Source organism: Quercus lobata, chromosome 7 (assembly GCF_001633185.2).
Source record: "Quercus lobata isolate SW786 chromosome 7, ValleyOak3.0 Primary Assembly, whole genome shotgun sequence".
NCBI lineage: Eukaryota > Viridiplantae > Streptophyta > Magnoliopsida > Fagales > Fagaceae > Quercus > Quercus lobata.
Window position 1 is genome coordinate 8,825,858 of NC_044910.1, and position 16,920 is coordinate 8,842,777.

General features: G+C 32.8%; 2 protein-coding genes across 2 annotated transcripts; one reads left to right on the forward strand and one right to left on the reverse strand.

Moving 5' to 3' along the window:
- The first annotated feature begins 2,522 nt into the window (after window positions 1-2,522).
- On the forward strand, window positions 2,523-13,538 carry LOC115953492 (cystathionine beta-lyase, chloroplastic-like). The gene is made up of 13 exons (XM_031071173.1): window positions 2,523-2,822; window positions 4,859-5,027; window positions 5,108-5,220; window positions 6,449-6,519; window positions 6,626-6,717; window positions 6,935-7,022; window positions 7,106-7,217; window positions 9,767-9,863; window positions 9,964-10,045; window positions 11,331-11,448; window positions 11,969-12,076; window positions 12,155-12,257; window positions 13,232-13,538. The coding sequence occupies exons 1-13, from the start codon at window positions 2,757-2,759 to the stop codon at window positions 13,405-13,407; spliced, it is 1,395 nt and encodes a 464-aa protein (XP_030927033.1). The 5' UTR covers window positions 2,523-2,756; the 3' UTR covers window positions 13,408-13,538.
- A 72-nt stretch (window positions 13,539-13,610) lies between these two features.
- LOC115951515 lies at window positions 13,611-14,159 on the reverse strand. The gene has a single exon (XM_031068698.1). The coding sequence runs from the start codon at window positions 14,157-14,159 to the stop codon at window positions 13,611-13,613; it is 549 nt and encodes a 182-aa protein (XP_030924558.1).
- Between the last annotated feature and the right edge of the window lie 2,761 nt (window positions 14,160-16,920).

Consider the following 16,920-nt stretch of genomic DNA (forward strand, 5'->3'; position numbering starts at 1 on the left):
AAAAGCACATCAAATAAGGACATAAAGTGTAAAAACATTGATGACGACCTTTGTTAAGACAATAAGCTGTTTAAAGACCCTTTATCATATAAGTTACCGAAAATGTACACACATAAAACAAAATATACTATTACGCAATCAGGGGAAGAAAAAGATGTAGAACCAAATCTGTTTTGAAATTTGATTTCTAAAGCATGGAGAGACAGTCCTGTGTGTGCAATATAAACAAGTTTTTTGAAATACATCATGGAAATATTAATGCATTATCAGAACTCTTAATTTCAATTCAAACAATTCCCTAGTTTCCTCGCAACTTGTTCTGAAATATAAAATAAACATGCAAAATAAATCATAGGAAAGAAAATAATTATATAATTAAAGAATAAACATTCTTCACCAAGAGGAAGGAAAGCATAGTCAGATGAACGAAAGGAGTAATCAAACCTTAGGAATGGTTGGAATTCGTTTTGCATAGCATAAACCAGGAGCAGTAAAATTCTAAGTTTCCTTGCAACTTCCTATGAAATAGAAAATAAACATGCAACGTCAGTGCTAGGAAAACAAAAAAATTATACAATTAAACAATATAATTTTTTCACAACAACGAACGAAAGTATAGGCAGATGAAAGGAAGAAGTAATCAAACCTTAGGAAGTATAAACCAGGAGCATTAAAATTGTCAGTTTCCTTACAACTTGTTATGAAACGGAAAATAAACATGCAACATCAATCATAGAAAAACAATCAAATGATCAAGTTAACAGTGTGCATCAACTGTTGGTAAATAATGTAATGCTGCATAAGATGGTACATGACAGTGGCGGAGGTAGGATTTCAATTCAAGGGGGGCAAGCTTAGAAGTCAATATTAAAAAAATATATATATATTTATATATATATATATTAAAAAAAATTATAAAAACAACTATAAGTGTCAAACAAAAACTAATTATACGCCAACTATATTTAGACATTTAAGTTAATGCTATAAAATAAATTGTGGAAATAAATTAATTTGAAAAATATTTAAAATATAGCAATTTACTTGCAAAGTTGAATCCACATCTCACTATCTTTTCTTGATTGTTTTTGAAACTATATGAAAAGTTCGACTTTCTTTTTATTTTTCAAAATAATTAAAATTTTAGTTCATAGCATAAACCCACAATTTAAAACTGAAATGTCAAGAAATTGAGGACCAAAAAACAAAAACAAAAATTGTGTACAATATAAGACTATCGATTGAAATGTCATAAGAAAAACACTACAATGTATTATTATTATGCTAAGCTTAAGTGCAGGATAATTAAAAGCTAACAGCTAACAAGTTAAAGCTCTTGGTGTGTGTTATTGTGCCTAACGGAAATTCTTCCAATTATTTTTGCTTGTGTCATGAAACTTTTTCCTTGTTTCCTATTTTTTTTCCTTACATGGTGTCATTGACTTAGGTAAGCTTGTCATTTTCCCTCTATTTCTGCAGGGCTAGGAAGCTTTTTTTCCTGATTTGTGTTTATTTTCTACATCAAGGAGGGTAAAGCATTCTAAATATTTCCTAATAGTAGTACATATGGAATATTTTTGGACGAGTCAGGGGGGGCACTTGCCCCCTCTCGCTCCCCCCCCCCTTGCTCCGCCTCTAGTACATGACAAAGACATTCATAAATTTGTGTACTATTACATGCTAAAAATTAAATACTAACACTCAAATTTGACCATAAGCATTACACACATAACACGCAATATAACCCAATGTACACACAACATTTATCACCATTTCTATAGCTTATTGTACATTTCTTGTAACATCAAACAACACCAAACAACTAATATACCTCTAAAATACCATTCAAGAAAATACACGTAACACTCATTCAAGAAAATACCAAAGTATAAGTAATACAACTTATTAAATGAAAATTATACTCTAACAAAAAACATACATTATGATTGATAAACTTTTATAATATCTACAACTATGTTTACCAACACAATAAAATTCTCAATGTATTTCAAAGAAGAGAATGAGTTTCTTACCTGAGATGATGGAGAGATAACACCAACTTCTGGCCGAAAATTCTTACAATGAGGAGAATATCTGAAAATGATGAGGAGAATTGCTTGAGAAGTAGATATAGCAGAAGAACTCGATTATAAAAGAGCCGAGTACGATTAATAACTCGATTTCCACTTAATCGGGTTCAGCTTCACGTGCAAACAACTGATGTGAAATGGCGTCAGAATAGTAAAAAACTCGATTATAACAAGACTGAGTAAAATTAATAACTCGATTATCAGTTATTCGGGTTTTAAGTACTCGTTTTCTTCGTTCCCGAGTTACAAACAGTAACGCGGAAATTTTTTATTGCCCAAAAGCCAGAATGGCTCACTAGGGTGGTAGGAACCTGCCCACAACTCGGCTTCCTAATAATCGAGTTATTTAAGTAACTTGGCTTTACAATGATCGAGTATTTAAACAGAAGCACGCTCCTATATAGTTTCGAAACAGGCATTATGCCAAATATTTTTCCCAGAAGGGACAAAAGGCCAGAATCCTCTAAAATTGTGCACTTTCCTGTGTGAGCATTACTCACCTTAAAATGGCGACTCTGTACATTCATCACCAACCAGTACCCCACCAACTTCGAAGTTCAAACACATAATTAGCATTTCTCTTACTTTAGCAAAACCCAAACACCAAAGCCCAAACCCCATAACTTATTAGAAATAAAAACCCTCCATAACTCCTCTTCAATTTTCATGGCTTCCACCTCTTCATTCTCGCTCACCCCATGCCTTTTCCGCTCCACTGATTTCAACGATCACGTAAACTTCTCCTCCCCACTCATTCTTTTTCTGCATTACTCTATGTTTGGTTAGCGAGAAAATGCCCGAAAATTTAGTATGAGTAAACTAAGAGGACTGAGGAATAGTGGCCAGAATTTGATTTCATTGTTCCTTCTTTTATTCATTTATTGATTTATTTTTATTGCTATTTAGATGGATAAGCAGAGGGTTAGAGTTTTTGTTCCATAATTATAATTGTTTTGATTGTTGACTGTACTATATTAGAACTTGTTTTGTGTCTTATTCTCTGTTTGCTTCCCGAGAAAATGCCGGAAAAAAGTTTCCATTTTGTGCTGAGATTGTCGTTTTTGAGAAAATTTAACATGAGGAAACTAAGAGGACCGAGGAATGGTAGTCAGAATTTGATTTGATTTTTTTTTTTTTTCCGGCGGTTTTGATGGATAAGCAGAGGTTTAGGATTTTTGTTCCATAATTATGATTGATTTGATTGTTGACTGTACTATTTTAAAACTTGTTTTGTGTGTTTCTCTCTGTTTGGTTCCCCAGAAAATGCAGGAAAAAAGTTTCAATTTTGTGCTGAGATTGTCGTGTTTGAGAAAATTTAACATGAGGAAACTAAGAGGCCTGAGGAATAGTAGTCAGAACTTGTTTTGAATTTTTTTTTTTTTTTTTTCTTGCTATTCAGATGGATAAGCAAAGATTTAGGGTTTTTGTTCAATTATTAAGATTGTTTTGATTTTTGACTGAACTATTTTAGAACTTTTTTTTGTGTGTTACTCTCTGATTGGTTCCCTAGAAAATGCAGGAAAAGACTAGAAAATCACAAGAAAGTTTTCCATTTTATCATGGTATTGGTGTGGTTGAGAAAATTTAATATGAGGAAATTGAGAAATGTTGAGGAAAAGCGGATTGTTTTGTGTGTTACTCTCTGTTTGAGTTTTATGCGTTGGCTGAAACTTAAATACAGCTATTTGGGTGCAGTACATTAACTTTCCGAATTAAATTTAAATGCGTGGTTGCATTAACCATTGAAGCACAAAAAGTGTTATCTTTTCTAAGAAAAATTAAATCCAATGCAGTTAAGCGTTTGAACTTAATTGGGATCCTAATATACTACACCTAAGTCTTACTCTTATGCGTTTTGATTATGATGATTGATTGTTGTTTGTCTTTGATTAGAAGAGTGAATGTTCAGTTTGGTTGCTGAGAAATTGTGGGAAAGCAGAGAAATTTTTGACATTTTCGAGAGTTGGGGTATACACTAAAACATCATTCATGTTCAATTGGTTCTCTAAAAATTTATTTGTGCAGCATTACTCTGTGTCTGGTTCCCTAAAAAATGTAGAAAAGAAAAAGGCTATTTTTTCTTTCCATTTTTATACTGAGGTTGTCTTGGTTTGGGAAATTTAATATGTGGAAATAAAGAGGTCTGAGAAATACCAGTCAGACTTTGATTTTATTTGTATTTTTCTTTTTAGGTGGATGAATGGAGGGTTAGGGTTTCATGCTTTATAATTCTGATTGTTGATTGTTATTTGTCTTTGATGGAAGAATGGATGTTCTCTTTGGTCGTTGAGAATGTGTGGGAAAGCAGATCCATAAACACTTAAATTTTTTTTTGGCGGAGGGAGTGGGGGGTGGGTGGGAGATTGTTACACTATAAAATCCATGCTTAGTTGGAGACGAAAAAATTATTTTGCTCATTGACGGTGCTTTTTTTATTTATTAGAAATTATTGCAACTTGAACTTTAAGTTCTATAAATTTGTTGAGTTCTTGGTAATCACTATTCTGGGTGATTGTTCCCTTTGGTTGTAGAGAAAATGTTGGAAAAGAAAACAGCAAAAATGTTTGGAGGTTTTATTATTTTGGTTGTGGAAATGGGGAAAACTTTAACTGTAAAATTATTTAGAATTATTTTTTTTGAAAAATTAAAAAATAGAGAAGAAAAGGTTGGTATTATTATTAATTTTTTCCATCCCTTCATGTTGTTTTCTTTAATTTTCAGGAAGGTCTTTTTTGTTTTGATTCTAATTCTGATTGGTGGTTGCTCAGGATTTAACTGCAAGGAACTTCTTGCCAAGCTTTGGGTTCAAAAAGAATACCAATTTTAAGGGAAACCAGTTGTTAGTTGGGAACTCATTTAAATTGAATTGCTCAGTAGACAGAGAAATGGATGTCAGCACATCTGCCTTGGTTGATGGTGTTGCAGAGTGCTTAAATGGTATGTGTGGTTGTCATATTGTGGCAATAAAGATATGGGTTTTCATCGTATTTATGGTTAATTTGGTTTGTTGGTTGCAGAAATGGAGGTGAAGGAGCCAAGTATTTCAACAATGGTACTGAATTTTGAGAATAAGTTTGATCCTTATGAAGCAATGAGTACCCCACTATACCAAACAGCTACCTTTAAGCAGGTAATACTTGAGAAATTCTTGCTAATTTTTGTGAATTTGTTTGTTTATATTATTCAAGAGAGACAGTTATGAGTTTGACTCATTTAAGAAGTTAAATGCGGGGCCAAACTGTGATTACTTAACCTTTTTTGATAATGTGATATCTTTAATTATATTTATTAAAAATATTTTGGATTTGAACCCTTTTGGGAGAAAAGTTGGGTTGGGGCAGGGGGGTGGGCAGGGTTGTATGAAGGACTATTGATGTCATTAACATTTCTTTATTTCAAGCTATTGAGCAATGTTTTTGCTTTAAGGCACAGTGGGTGCTTACGGAAGCAAAAGGTTGGAGATATGAGATATCTGCTTAATTAGTGAAAGGGGAACTGGTGATTTCATCAAATGGTTTAAGTAAGGTGATGGGCGACCTTGCACACTCTCCATTTTGTGTCATCTAGTCTAACTAGCTTGTACCCTTGAAATTGTATTTGTTGTTCATCTTAAGGAGTTTTTCTCGTCCTTCTCATCTAATTTCTTTTCTTCTCCTAGCATGCTTGAATTTTTTAGAGGGTGAGGAAGGTTGGTTTATATGATTTTTATTTTTATTTTATTTTTTATAAGTAAATTGATTTATATGATGTTCTAAGTACGTATTGTAACTCTCCCTTTTAAATCTATGTTACATTTTTCATTACTTCTTTGTTGATTCCTTTTCGTTTTCTTTTTTGATTCTACTTTTCCAAATTCATGCCCAATCAAAGTTGTCAGTGTTTTAAAGCTTAAGGATTTTTCTAATTGGACATAATTCAATTGTTGCCCAAACCTTTTTTTTTCCTTCGCATTTTAAAGGTCTCATTTTCCACCCTTTTATATCAGAGTGTTGGATGTTTAGATCACAAAAATATGTGTACTTTTTCAGATGGACTGAACAAAGACTGTTGTGATAATTACTAATTCACTGTTGGCTGTAAATTACAATCATCTTGTAGTTTGTGCCACCTTTTTGGCAGGCATGCACCTATTATTGTGCTTGACACATGCACCCTCACACACAAGGATTCTACCTGTAAATTTGTATTAATTATAAAACATGAGATTTTGAACCCATCTTTACTTTGGATGTCTATATGTCATATGAGAAAATGTGCTTATTGGTCATCACACCTATGCATTTATCTACCTTTTATAATATCTGGATTGCCTCAACTATTTTTCTGACTCAAATAGTCTTTAATACTCTGTTATGCAGCCTTCTGCAACAGAAAATGGCCCCTATGACTATACCAGAAGTGGAAATCCTACACGGGATGCTCTAGAAAGGTGAGATTTTTTGTTTGGTGTACAAATGCAGTTGAATCAGCTCTCTCAATTTATTTGTGCCTTTTCTATTTTATTTCTGATAAGCTTCACATCTCTGTATTCTCAGCCTTCTAGCAAAGCTTGATAAAGCAGATCGAGCATTTTGCTTTACTAGTGGAATGGCTGCTTTGGCTGCTGTATCTCATCTTGTTGGAACTGGTGCTTCCCACTGTTATTAATATTTAGTATTTAATTTTCTTGGTATGCATGTATTAGATTCTCAAATTTACGTTCAGTGCTGTCAAATTAGCTGGATTGATGTCCATTGGGTTTGTAAAATACTTGCTGATTGTCAAATTGTTGGCTGCCTGATTTTATTATTATTTTTAATCTATTTATTTATTTATTATATTTATTGCTAACAGTGTTTTTTTAGGTGAGGAAATTGTTGCTGGAGATGACCTGTATGGTGGTACTGATCGTTTGCTGTCAAAAGTCATTCCTAAAAAAGGAATAGTGGTGAAGTTAGTATTCCTTCCTCTTTTCTTTATATTAGTTCAGCTACAACTGATATTGAACATTATAACTCACTGCTTACAATGTGCAGGCGAGTGAATACAAGTGATTTGGATGAGGTTGCATCTGCCATTGGGCCCTGGACAAAGCTTGTGTGGCTGGAGACTCCGACCAACCCTCGACAGCAAATATCTGATATAAGAGTATGATTTCTTGGATCTAAAATTCTGAAAGTAGGTTATTGACTACTATTTTTGGTTTATTTAATACTGGGACAAGATTGTAGCCAATGAAGACAATAAAATTGTACGACTATTAATCTGCCAAGATTCTGTGTAATAGCTTATGTGTGTTCCTGCTAACAGTGCTTGAATAGGTGGTCAAGGTACCAAGGGACATTGACTTTAAATGGGTTTATTATTTTTGTAATGGTTGTATGCCGCATCCCTCTCACATTGGAGTGGACCCCACAAGTGTGGGAACCACTCCCATGTGAGAGAGGATGTTGCATGTAACCATTGCACATAATACCACCTCCTTTAAATAGGGTCTTTGCCACAAAGTTTCTACCACTTGAGTCTTGACTGGTTGTGATAAGACTAAGGATGCATGGTGCTTCCATTTTTCCTGGTTTGTGTTTCTTTAAGCTCTTAAGGGATTCCGTATTTCTGGATTTAGATTTTATAAGATCTGAAGAAACAAGATAAAAACATTGACTCTGGTAAGTTTACCACATTGTTCTACTTATCAAAAAAAAAAATGTTTACCACATTGTTCTAATAAATAGTTATTCAGTTGATTTTTTGGATGATTGAATCTAAGATTTGATCTCATAGTTGGTTATTCCATGTTTTTTGCTTTGTTCTATATTTCATGTATAAGATATTTTGAGTTTGAGAGGCTAGAATCTAAGAATTCAGATTCAGGGCTTGAAAGGTAAAGAATGTTGCAGATTGTGAACATTGGATGCTTCTTTGTCTCATTGTTGGCTGCATCTCTGTGTCATTTTATTTTGTTGGATAAGAAATGTAGCTTTTGATCTTTCAAAGGATGATATGATAGGCTTATAATTGTGAATGAGAATCCTCAGCACTCATTAGATTTACTAGGCTTTTGACGGGGAAATAACATACAAGCCCTTTAAAGCTCAATATTACTAGACTTTTTATTCAGTAAAGCCTTGCCTAGCTAGAACTTCATGTAACATCAAAGAGAACCATGGATTCATGCTAGCCATCCAGATGGTTCTTGGAAAAAATTGGGTATAAACTAAATCACCAGGTAATAAGAGTAAATAGTCTGCGACACCAAGGCTTGGAGGCCATTGAAACCATTTTAATGAAGAGAGTTGAATGGGTCTATTGGTATACCAGTAACTGGGCTAGAAATTTATTTGATTCCCTGTTTTACACCAAAAATGCTCTTTGGCCTACTGACTAGTCTTTCAGCTTGGTGTAGTCCTCGTATCTCATATATCTGTGGACTTCATCAATCTATCAATTTGCATCAAATTTCCTTCTAAAGAAAACTCTCTTTGCGAAGCCACCAAAATTATTTTCTTTGAAGGGCTGCTTTAACACTTACAAGGATATAACAGATACTTGCCACTTACAAGGATATAACAGATACTTGCCTATTTTAGAAGTGGGGTTGGTTTCTTGATTAATTAGTTGATCCTAGACTCAACCTTCTTTTCTAATAAAAAAGCTCATTCTATATTTCCATCTTTCTTGGATATAGGTGTTTTGAGTTTATAATTGAAACTTAAAATGGGGATATTAGAGGAGCTTTTGGTCAAGGTACCATCTATCCTTCACAACTTATTTTGACTCTTTTTAATTTTGAGGTTGATATTCTTGTGCATAAAAAAGCCCTATGGAATTAGACATTTGCGTTCTTGGAGCTGATGTAAGGTGATAATAGTGATAATTGCTGTTATAGGCATAGAGGAATAAATGGTTTTCACTTTTATATATATATATATATATATATATATTAAAGAAAAATGATTTTTTCCTTCCATAAGATACGAAATGAAGAAATTTGTTTAAAGATAGGAGTGGCTTCTATTGAGGAAAAGACAATGGAGAGTTACTTGAGATGGCTTGGATGTGCAGAGGAGAGCGATAAATGCACTAGTGAGGAAGAGTGATTTGATTCAAGTCAATTGAACAAAAGGAGGTAGAGGAAGTCTAATATAACACTAGCAGATGGTAAAAAAAAGCCATGTTGTTGACAGAGAGCATGATTTTGGATAGGATAGAATGGCAAAAAAAAAAAAAAAGTACATGTGGTCGACCCCAATTAGTCTGTTGAGGATCCATGTCAAGTAATGACTGAGTGTTCACAATATTCTCTTATGTGTGAGATATTTCATTGGCCAAGGACATATTTTCAGTAAGCCTTTACATATTGCAGAGTGGTTCCTCAATTTTTATTATTATCAGTTTTTATTGCCTAATTAGTCATTACACATCTTAGGTTGACTTTACTTGACAGTGGTATTGCATTTGACATAGAACATCATTGCTGATAATGTAAAGAGATGTATCTGTAGCTATTTAAAATAATTGGATAAACTTTTACATTTCTTTGTAGCTGTGAATCTTTGTGCCTAGTTGTTATGATTGGTTTCTTCATGTTTATATGATAAAATTTTCAGAATAGTATCCTTCTTTCTTTGGGCTGATAAAATTATATAGAAAGTCAATACTTTCTAATGGAAAAATTCTTTTGTGCTGATCCATTTCAGAAAATAGCAGAGATGGCTCATGCACATGGAGCTCTTCTGATGGTGGATAATAGTATAATGTCCCCTGTATTATCACAACCATTGACACTTGGAGCAGGTTATTAGCCATCCACTATAGATGTAAAGTTGGGATTTTTACAATTGTTAGATTTCTCCTTCTAATCTTCTATTTTTTAACTGGCCCTTCTCCCTTTTAGATATTGTTATGCATTCAGCTACAAAATTTATTGCTGGACATAGTGATCTCATGGCAGGTGTGCTTGCCGTGAATGGGGAAAGGTAATACCTCTTGCTCTGTGCTTTCAGATTGAACATATAGCATGCATCTTTGTAAGTTGTTTTATCTGCACTATTTAATTTTCATTTCAATTTGTTGCCTTATCCCAAAAAAGGAAAAAATAATTTGGTTTGTTGGAAAGTAATGAATCCATTTGGAAGTGAGTGATGAACTTGATGTTGATTAAAATAGCACGCTTTCATGCACTTAATGAACTGAACACCTTAAAAAGATAGTTCTTCAAAATTTTTTGAAGCTCTTCATGATGGTAGTCTGATGCAAGGTCCACTCAGTCAGTGAGTACTCAACTCCATGATAAAAAATAGCTCAAGAAAACATTGCTAATTGTTTATCTATGAATAGTATTGTCTAACATTGAGCACACCTTTTTGCTGGTAGGAGTTGTTTTGTATGTCTTTGCTTATTGTGCTAATGCTGTTTAGATCGTGAGATTGATTTTGGAATAGAATTAATATAGTGGGTTACATTGATTCATTTAATGACTTATTGCTCTTTTCTTATAATTTCTTCCTCAATATTTTCTGGTTGATGTTTTATGCTGACTTGGTTGTTAAGAGTGAGTTCTGGCTTCCCTATTTGTGGTCCTATGCATGTGAGTTGCATCTTCTTTTTTTTTTTTTTTGATACTTCAACAGTTACAATAGGGGAGGGAGGATTTGAACCCTGGATGTCTCTGTTGGAAACACCAAGAGGTGCCAAATGAGCTATAAGACTCTTGGCTCATCTATGTATATTTATGATGATTTAATTGACAATATGCAATCTGTTTGGCAATGGACAAACTGTAATGCAATATGTGGATTAAGAGGATTAGATTCAAATCTGGTCCTTTGACATCTTAATATACTAGCAAATTGGGCTTTTGGTGGTAAACTATATGCATTGCCCACTGCAGAGCTTCGACCTCAAAAGCTTATTACAGTTACACACCTAAAATTATTAAATCATTAGGCTTATGTGCTATTTAACTTGTTAAGAACTGTGCATGTATTGTGGACGTAAAAAATGCATTCTTGAGAGGCTGTGGACCCTAGGTTCAACTTGAAAGTTTCCACTCAAGCTTTGACTCCTCTCTTTCTCTTGCTACAAGCTCTACTGTGAGATAAACCTTGTTTTAAACCTGGGTATTATGTGTGGTATTTTGTTATTTTTTTGCAGTCATTTTTCTCTTCTGATTTTTGCATGTTTGTTCTAGTTTAGGTAATTTGGAATTCATTCTTATCACATTTGCTTTTACAACTTCGCCACTGTTCTCATATTTTTCAGCTTGGCAAAAGAATTGTATTTCATACAAAATGCAGAAGGCTCTGGGTTAGCTCCATTTGACTGTTGGATCTGTTTACGGGGGATAAAAACATTGGCCTTACGAGTTGAGAAGCAACAGGTGCTATTTCAAACCTTATTTAAGCACCTTTTGTACTTTCCTTTCTAAATATTTTATCCAATGGTATATGAAATTTTGTTTCTCATGTGGTATTTATTGGATTTCAGCATAATTTTATTAACTCAAATGCTTAGGGCATGTATGCTACAAAAAATAAAAATACAGAAGGAATTGGAATTGCTATCCTAATCAGTATTCCTGGAAATATAATTGTTATTTCTATCCATTCTTGTTGCAGCATTGGAATTGAACCTATAATTAGAAAATTTTGTATTTTTGATGGATACAGAGTTAGCATTATTGATTTGAGACTTCTTGTTGAAAAGATTTGGTTGGGGTCTTTATCAATTCCTCTGCTTCTAGAATATAATATGATTTCAAATCTGGAATTTCATCATTATCATTTTTGTATTACATACTGATACTGCCTTTATTCTTCTGCAGTGTTTTTCTGTTGCAACGATAGAAATATGCTAGCGGATTTTCCTATTGAAATTTGATGTTTTTGCTTCTTTGGCAGGATAATGCACAGAAAATTGCTGAGTTCCTTGCATCCCATCCACGAGTGAAGGAAGTTTACTATGCTGGTCTTCCTGATCATCCTGGACATGACTTACATTATTCTCAGGTACTGATAGATCTCTGAGATTAATACTGCAATACCAATACCCACTCCTGAAACTATTTATATGTTTACCTCTTCCAGGCAAAGGGTGCAGGGTCTGTGCTTAGCTTTTTGACGGGCTCACTGGCACTCTCAAAGCATATTGTGGAGACTACCAAATACTTCAGCATAACTGTTAGCTTTGGTAATCACTCTCCCACCTGAAGTTCCTGCAAGCCTTAACAGATAATAAAAATGAAAATTTTTGGTTTAACATCGGTTTCTCCAGGGTATCACATGGTTAAGAAAATTGATGGAAAAATTGAAGTGTTCCATCCATCCATCTTGAGTATATATTATGCAACAAAAATCCAGATTTTTCTCTCCATACTGATTTTTGGAAAATAACTAACTCAGGCACCAATTAAAAATCTACCCATTTATCCTCTCTCTCTCCCCCTCTCCTAAACTGTCACTTGGTGCGTCAGTACTATGTGCTTTGCATTGCACTTGTTTTGTATGTTATCTTGCATGAGACAGAATTATATTTGAAAGTTGGTTAAACTTGCTATTCCAAAAAATAAAAAAAGGTTAACATTTATTTCCTTTTAAATTTGAAATTTTATTACATTAATCTTTAGCATTGACAAAACTTTATAAATTTAGATTTAAGGAGATCGTGGACATCTCACTTTGGGAAAAAAAATCATTTGGTTCTTTAACTATGTAGTTGGAACAATAATTTCTTTTTATCTTGAAGTATACAGCTAAATGAGCAGTAGTGATTTCCCATGAAACCGACTTTAACAGCCAATTTACGCATGTTTTTGTGCAGTACTAGTGGTATTGTACTTGTGTCGTTTTGTATCTTGTAGCTGGTAAGATATGGATTAACGTGTGATATGTATTGTTTCTCATGCAATATCTATGATTAGGTACTACGGACTTTGGTCCTAATCAGATTCTGAATTAGATTTTTCTATGATCTTTGGTTGTGAATCTCTTGTGACATTATCTGGGTTAAAAATATACTTATATAAAAAAATAATTCTAGGGTAAAAATCAACATGGGATTTACTATTTCCATAAAACTAATTTCGCCTGACCAATTATGATGTTTGGATTTGATTTTCCGAAAATTTCTTAACCTCTGTAATTGTATCTATGTTTCATTCATAGGAAGTGTGAAGTCCCTCATAAGCATGCCCTGCTTTATGTCGCATGCAAGCATACCAGCTGAAGTGCGTGAGGCCAGAGGTTTAACCGAAGATCTTGTTCGAATATCAGTGGGGATTGAGGATGTGAATGATCTAATTGCTGATTTAGACAATGCTCTTAGAACTGGGCCTCTATAGCTGCTTTTGGATATCCAACCTTTAAGCACTTGGCTGCGATGACGACCTGAATCTGTTTCCAGTTGTTAACATACGAATCATATGATTCGTGCTTAAAATTTATAATAGTTTTGGGTGCATTATTATTCTTAGTCTGGATTGGTCCTAAGAATATATATATATATATATATATATTTTTTTTTTTGAGAATCAAGTGAATTTTATTAAACTAAATCAAGATTGAATACATCATCCAAATCCAAGGGTAGTCCTTCTACCCATACATCAGTATCTGCAAATACAACTGCTTGTCTAGCTAAGGCGTGTGCCAAATTGTTGCCCTCTCTTCTTACATGTTGGAAGCTATACGTCCTTAAAGAGGAACTCAAACTCCATATTTCCTCAATGATATGGCCAAACAGGGTATGACAAGGCTCCTTGGTGTTAATAGCTTTTATTATCCGTAAACAATCTCCCTCAAATATTACTTCGAATAAGCTGAGTTCCTTTGCAAAAGCCACAGCCCGAGATGCTGCAAGTGCCTCTGCATGTTCTATGGATTGTGGCAAAGCTATTTTCTGACTCACAGCACCAATAACATTTCCATTATAGTCTCTAATCACCACTCCTATACCTGCCATGTTACTGCTATCAAAGAGAGCTGCACCAAAATTGGCTTTGTAAAAATCCTGTGGAGGCTGTCCATCGCACCTGGGGACGTTGCACCACTGGCCTAGGGGGTTGCTTTTGAGGTTCTTTTGATATGTATTCATAGTTAAGAGAAAAATGCATTCTGGACCAAATCAAGAGCACCTTAGTTTATACGGTTCTAAGTTGTAAACTTGTAAATGCTATTTTATGTGCTGGTCAAAGCCATCTTTGAGAGTGAATTTTGAGATTTATCCATGACTGCTATTTCCTCTAGTCTTAAAATCTCAAATTCCTCTGTGGGCCTAAAAAATGGTTTTTCTTTAATTTCATGAGCTGTTCATGGATTTAATCGAATCCTTAAATGTTGACCTAGGAGTAGGACGCATCGTCCTCTTCTGCAAGGCCTGTGTAGTTGTGCATGCCTGTTCTCTTAGGCAGACAAGTGAAATTCAGATGATATTGATGCCAGGAGCGATTAAAATTGTTTGCATTGTTTCATTTGAGGTCAGTTTCTTGTAATATATATGCCATTTTATAAGCCCTGATTCTCTCTTCTGTCATGAAAGTGTTAATTGGCACATTACTGGTAAAGATGTCAATTTTGGTCTGGTGACTATTCGGTTTGTCTATTAGAAAAAAAAAAAAAAAATTTAAGTATTAAATATACTGGTGTATCATTTTGGGTTATCATTGATTCATAATATATATATATATATATATATTTATATCAGTATTATAAAATAGATATATCTAACTATTTATCAAGTTTATAATATATAAAAGTTATTAGCACCATCCCGTAAAAAAAATAAAATAAATAAAAACACCATCATTTAATAATAATAAGGATTTTTTTCCCTTTTGTATTAATAGGTTTTGTTGGCATATCTAATTTATTGTATTGTAACTTATATATTTTATATCCTTCACACCTACACTAATGGTAAGATTAAATAATTAACAAATATATAGTAAGAAAAGTTAAAAAAAAAAAAAAAGAGAGAGAATAAGGAGAGGAAAGGGTGGGAAGGGTAGCACTTTTTGTTAATTAATGAATTTATTTCCTCCTTTGCCAAAAAAAGAGGGTAAAATACAAAATCTACTAGTGAGATTTGCTTCCTTAAAAAAAAAAAAAAAAAAAAAAATTGTGAGATTTTTGTTAATGTCAAGTGATATGAAAACTTTTCAAAAATATTCAATTTACTCTCTAAGCATAAATGTTACTCAATATTGTTTAAAAATTTCCCTACTTTTGCTTCAATCTCCATCTTTGGCTATAATTTATCTATCATTAATTATCCAAACACTCCATTGTACATATAATTATCAATGAGATTTGCACAGTCAAGATAAGTAGTTGGAAGGAATCAGAAGACTTGGAGCATGAAAATTTCATATGGTATTGAATATTTGAACTCTAAACATCTCTATTAAAAATACCTAGATGTTGCAATTGAGTTACAAAGCTCTTGGCACTAGTAAATTAATTTTTACTTTGTTTAGATATGTTTAGTTGATTTAATTAATTGGTTAGTTCATATTTATGTGTGCTCTACAATGGTCAAATTACTTTGTAATAAGCAAACTTTAAACTATTGACCATTTAAGTTTCACATCGGAGTATAGATTAGAATCTTCTAAAGTCCTTAGGGTAATTTTGTTAAATTTGATCTATTCATTTTAAAATAAATGAACTGAATTTTATCACATAATAATCATTAATTTAAATACACATGCAAATTGTGATAGTTAAGGTGTGTTTAAATTTGATAACACGGAAAAAATTCAATTCACTTATTTTAAAATGGAGGGATATAATTATGAACTCCTATATAAAATTATCCTAAATCTTTATAGGATTTTAGTCACCATGACTAGTGAAAATGATTTTTCTTTCTTGTTTCTTACCACTACATTTACCATATGTATGGTTGGAGACTTGGAGGGAAGATAAAATATAGAAAAATAATGAAGAGAAATATGAGGGAGGATAAGGAAAATAATTTGTTTGGTTGATAGAAATTAAGGGAGTAAAAAGAAAATGGAGAGAATAATTTATCCTTGGACCTACCATTTTTCTTTCCTCCAAAATTGAAAGGAAATAAAAGAGAAGAGAGAGTTGCACATGGGATCACATCATAATCCATTTCCTTCTTTACACCCTAGTTATACACTTACTTATTGTGTACCAATCACAACTTGGATGCATTGTCCTATAAGACACAAACAATGTTAGATATTCCTAGAAAAAATAAATTCAAATTAATCAAGTGTTTGAATTCAATTGAAAATTTTAATGTAGGAAAATTATTAGTTTGCATTGTATTATCAATATAAGATTTACATTACAGATTAAAAAAATGTGTACATATTTGCAAAAAATGTACAATATTGTACATATTTATTTTGTTTACAATCTTACGTTTATAGTACAATATAAACCAATAATTATCCTTTAATATATTACATAAAAGGAATTTGAAATAATGGGCATTTTCCCCTAATTTACAAACTATACAGTAAAATATCTATGGTTTGAAAATGTCCCTATTTTTGAAACTCAATTTTAATAAAATCAAGTTACATTTGTAACTCAACATTAGCAATGTCGAGTTCTATGCACATTTTGCTACTTAGATTTTTTTGAAAATTTAAGTGGAACTTGATATTGATAAATTTCGAGTTCTACTTAAAAATATACATATAATTCGTTTTTTAAGAAATCGAACTTTACACAAAATTCAATTTTTAAAAAAAAATCGAGTTTAAAAAATAGGAGCATTTTGTTAAATAGTTTTCAGACATAGACATTTTGCTATATCGTTTGTAAATTAGAGACAAATTTTCATATTTTCCCCCAAGGAATTTTACCTGAGGATCAAG

Excerpts from the sequence above, each read along its gene's own strand:
- LOC115953492 (XM_031071173.1), top strand. The coding sequence starts at position 2,757 with ATGGCTTCCACCTCTTCATTCTCGCTCACCCCATGCCTTTTCCGCTCC. Across the intron at positions 6,520-6,625 it reads ACACGGGATGCTCTAGAAAG|CCTTCTAGCAAAGCTTGATA; the intron begins GTGAGATTTTTT and ends CTGTATTCTCAG. Across the intron at positions 12,077-12,154 it reads ATGACTTACATTATTCTCAG|GCAAAGGGTGCAGGGTCTGT; the intron begins GTACTGATAGAT and ends TACCTCTTCCAG.
- LOC115951515 (XM_031068698.1), bottom strand. The coding sequence starts at position 14,159 with ATGAATACATATCAAAAGAACCTCAAAAGCAACCCCCTAGGCCAGTGG.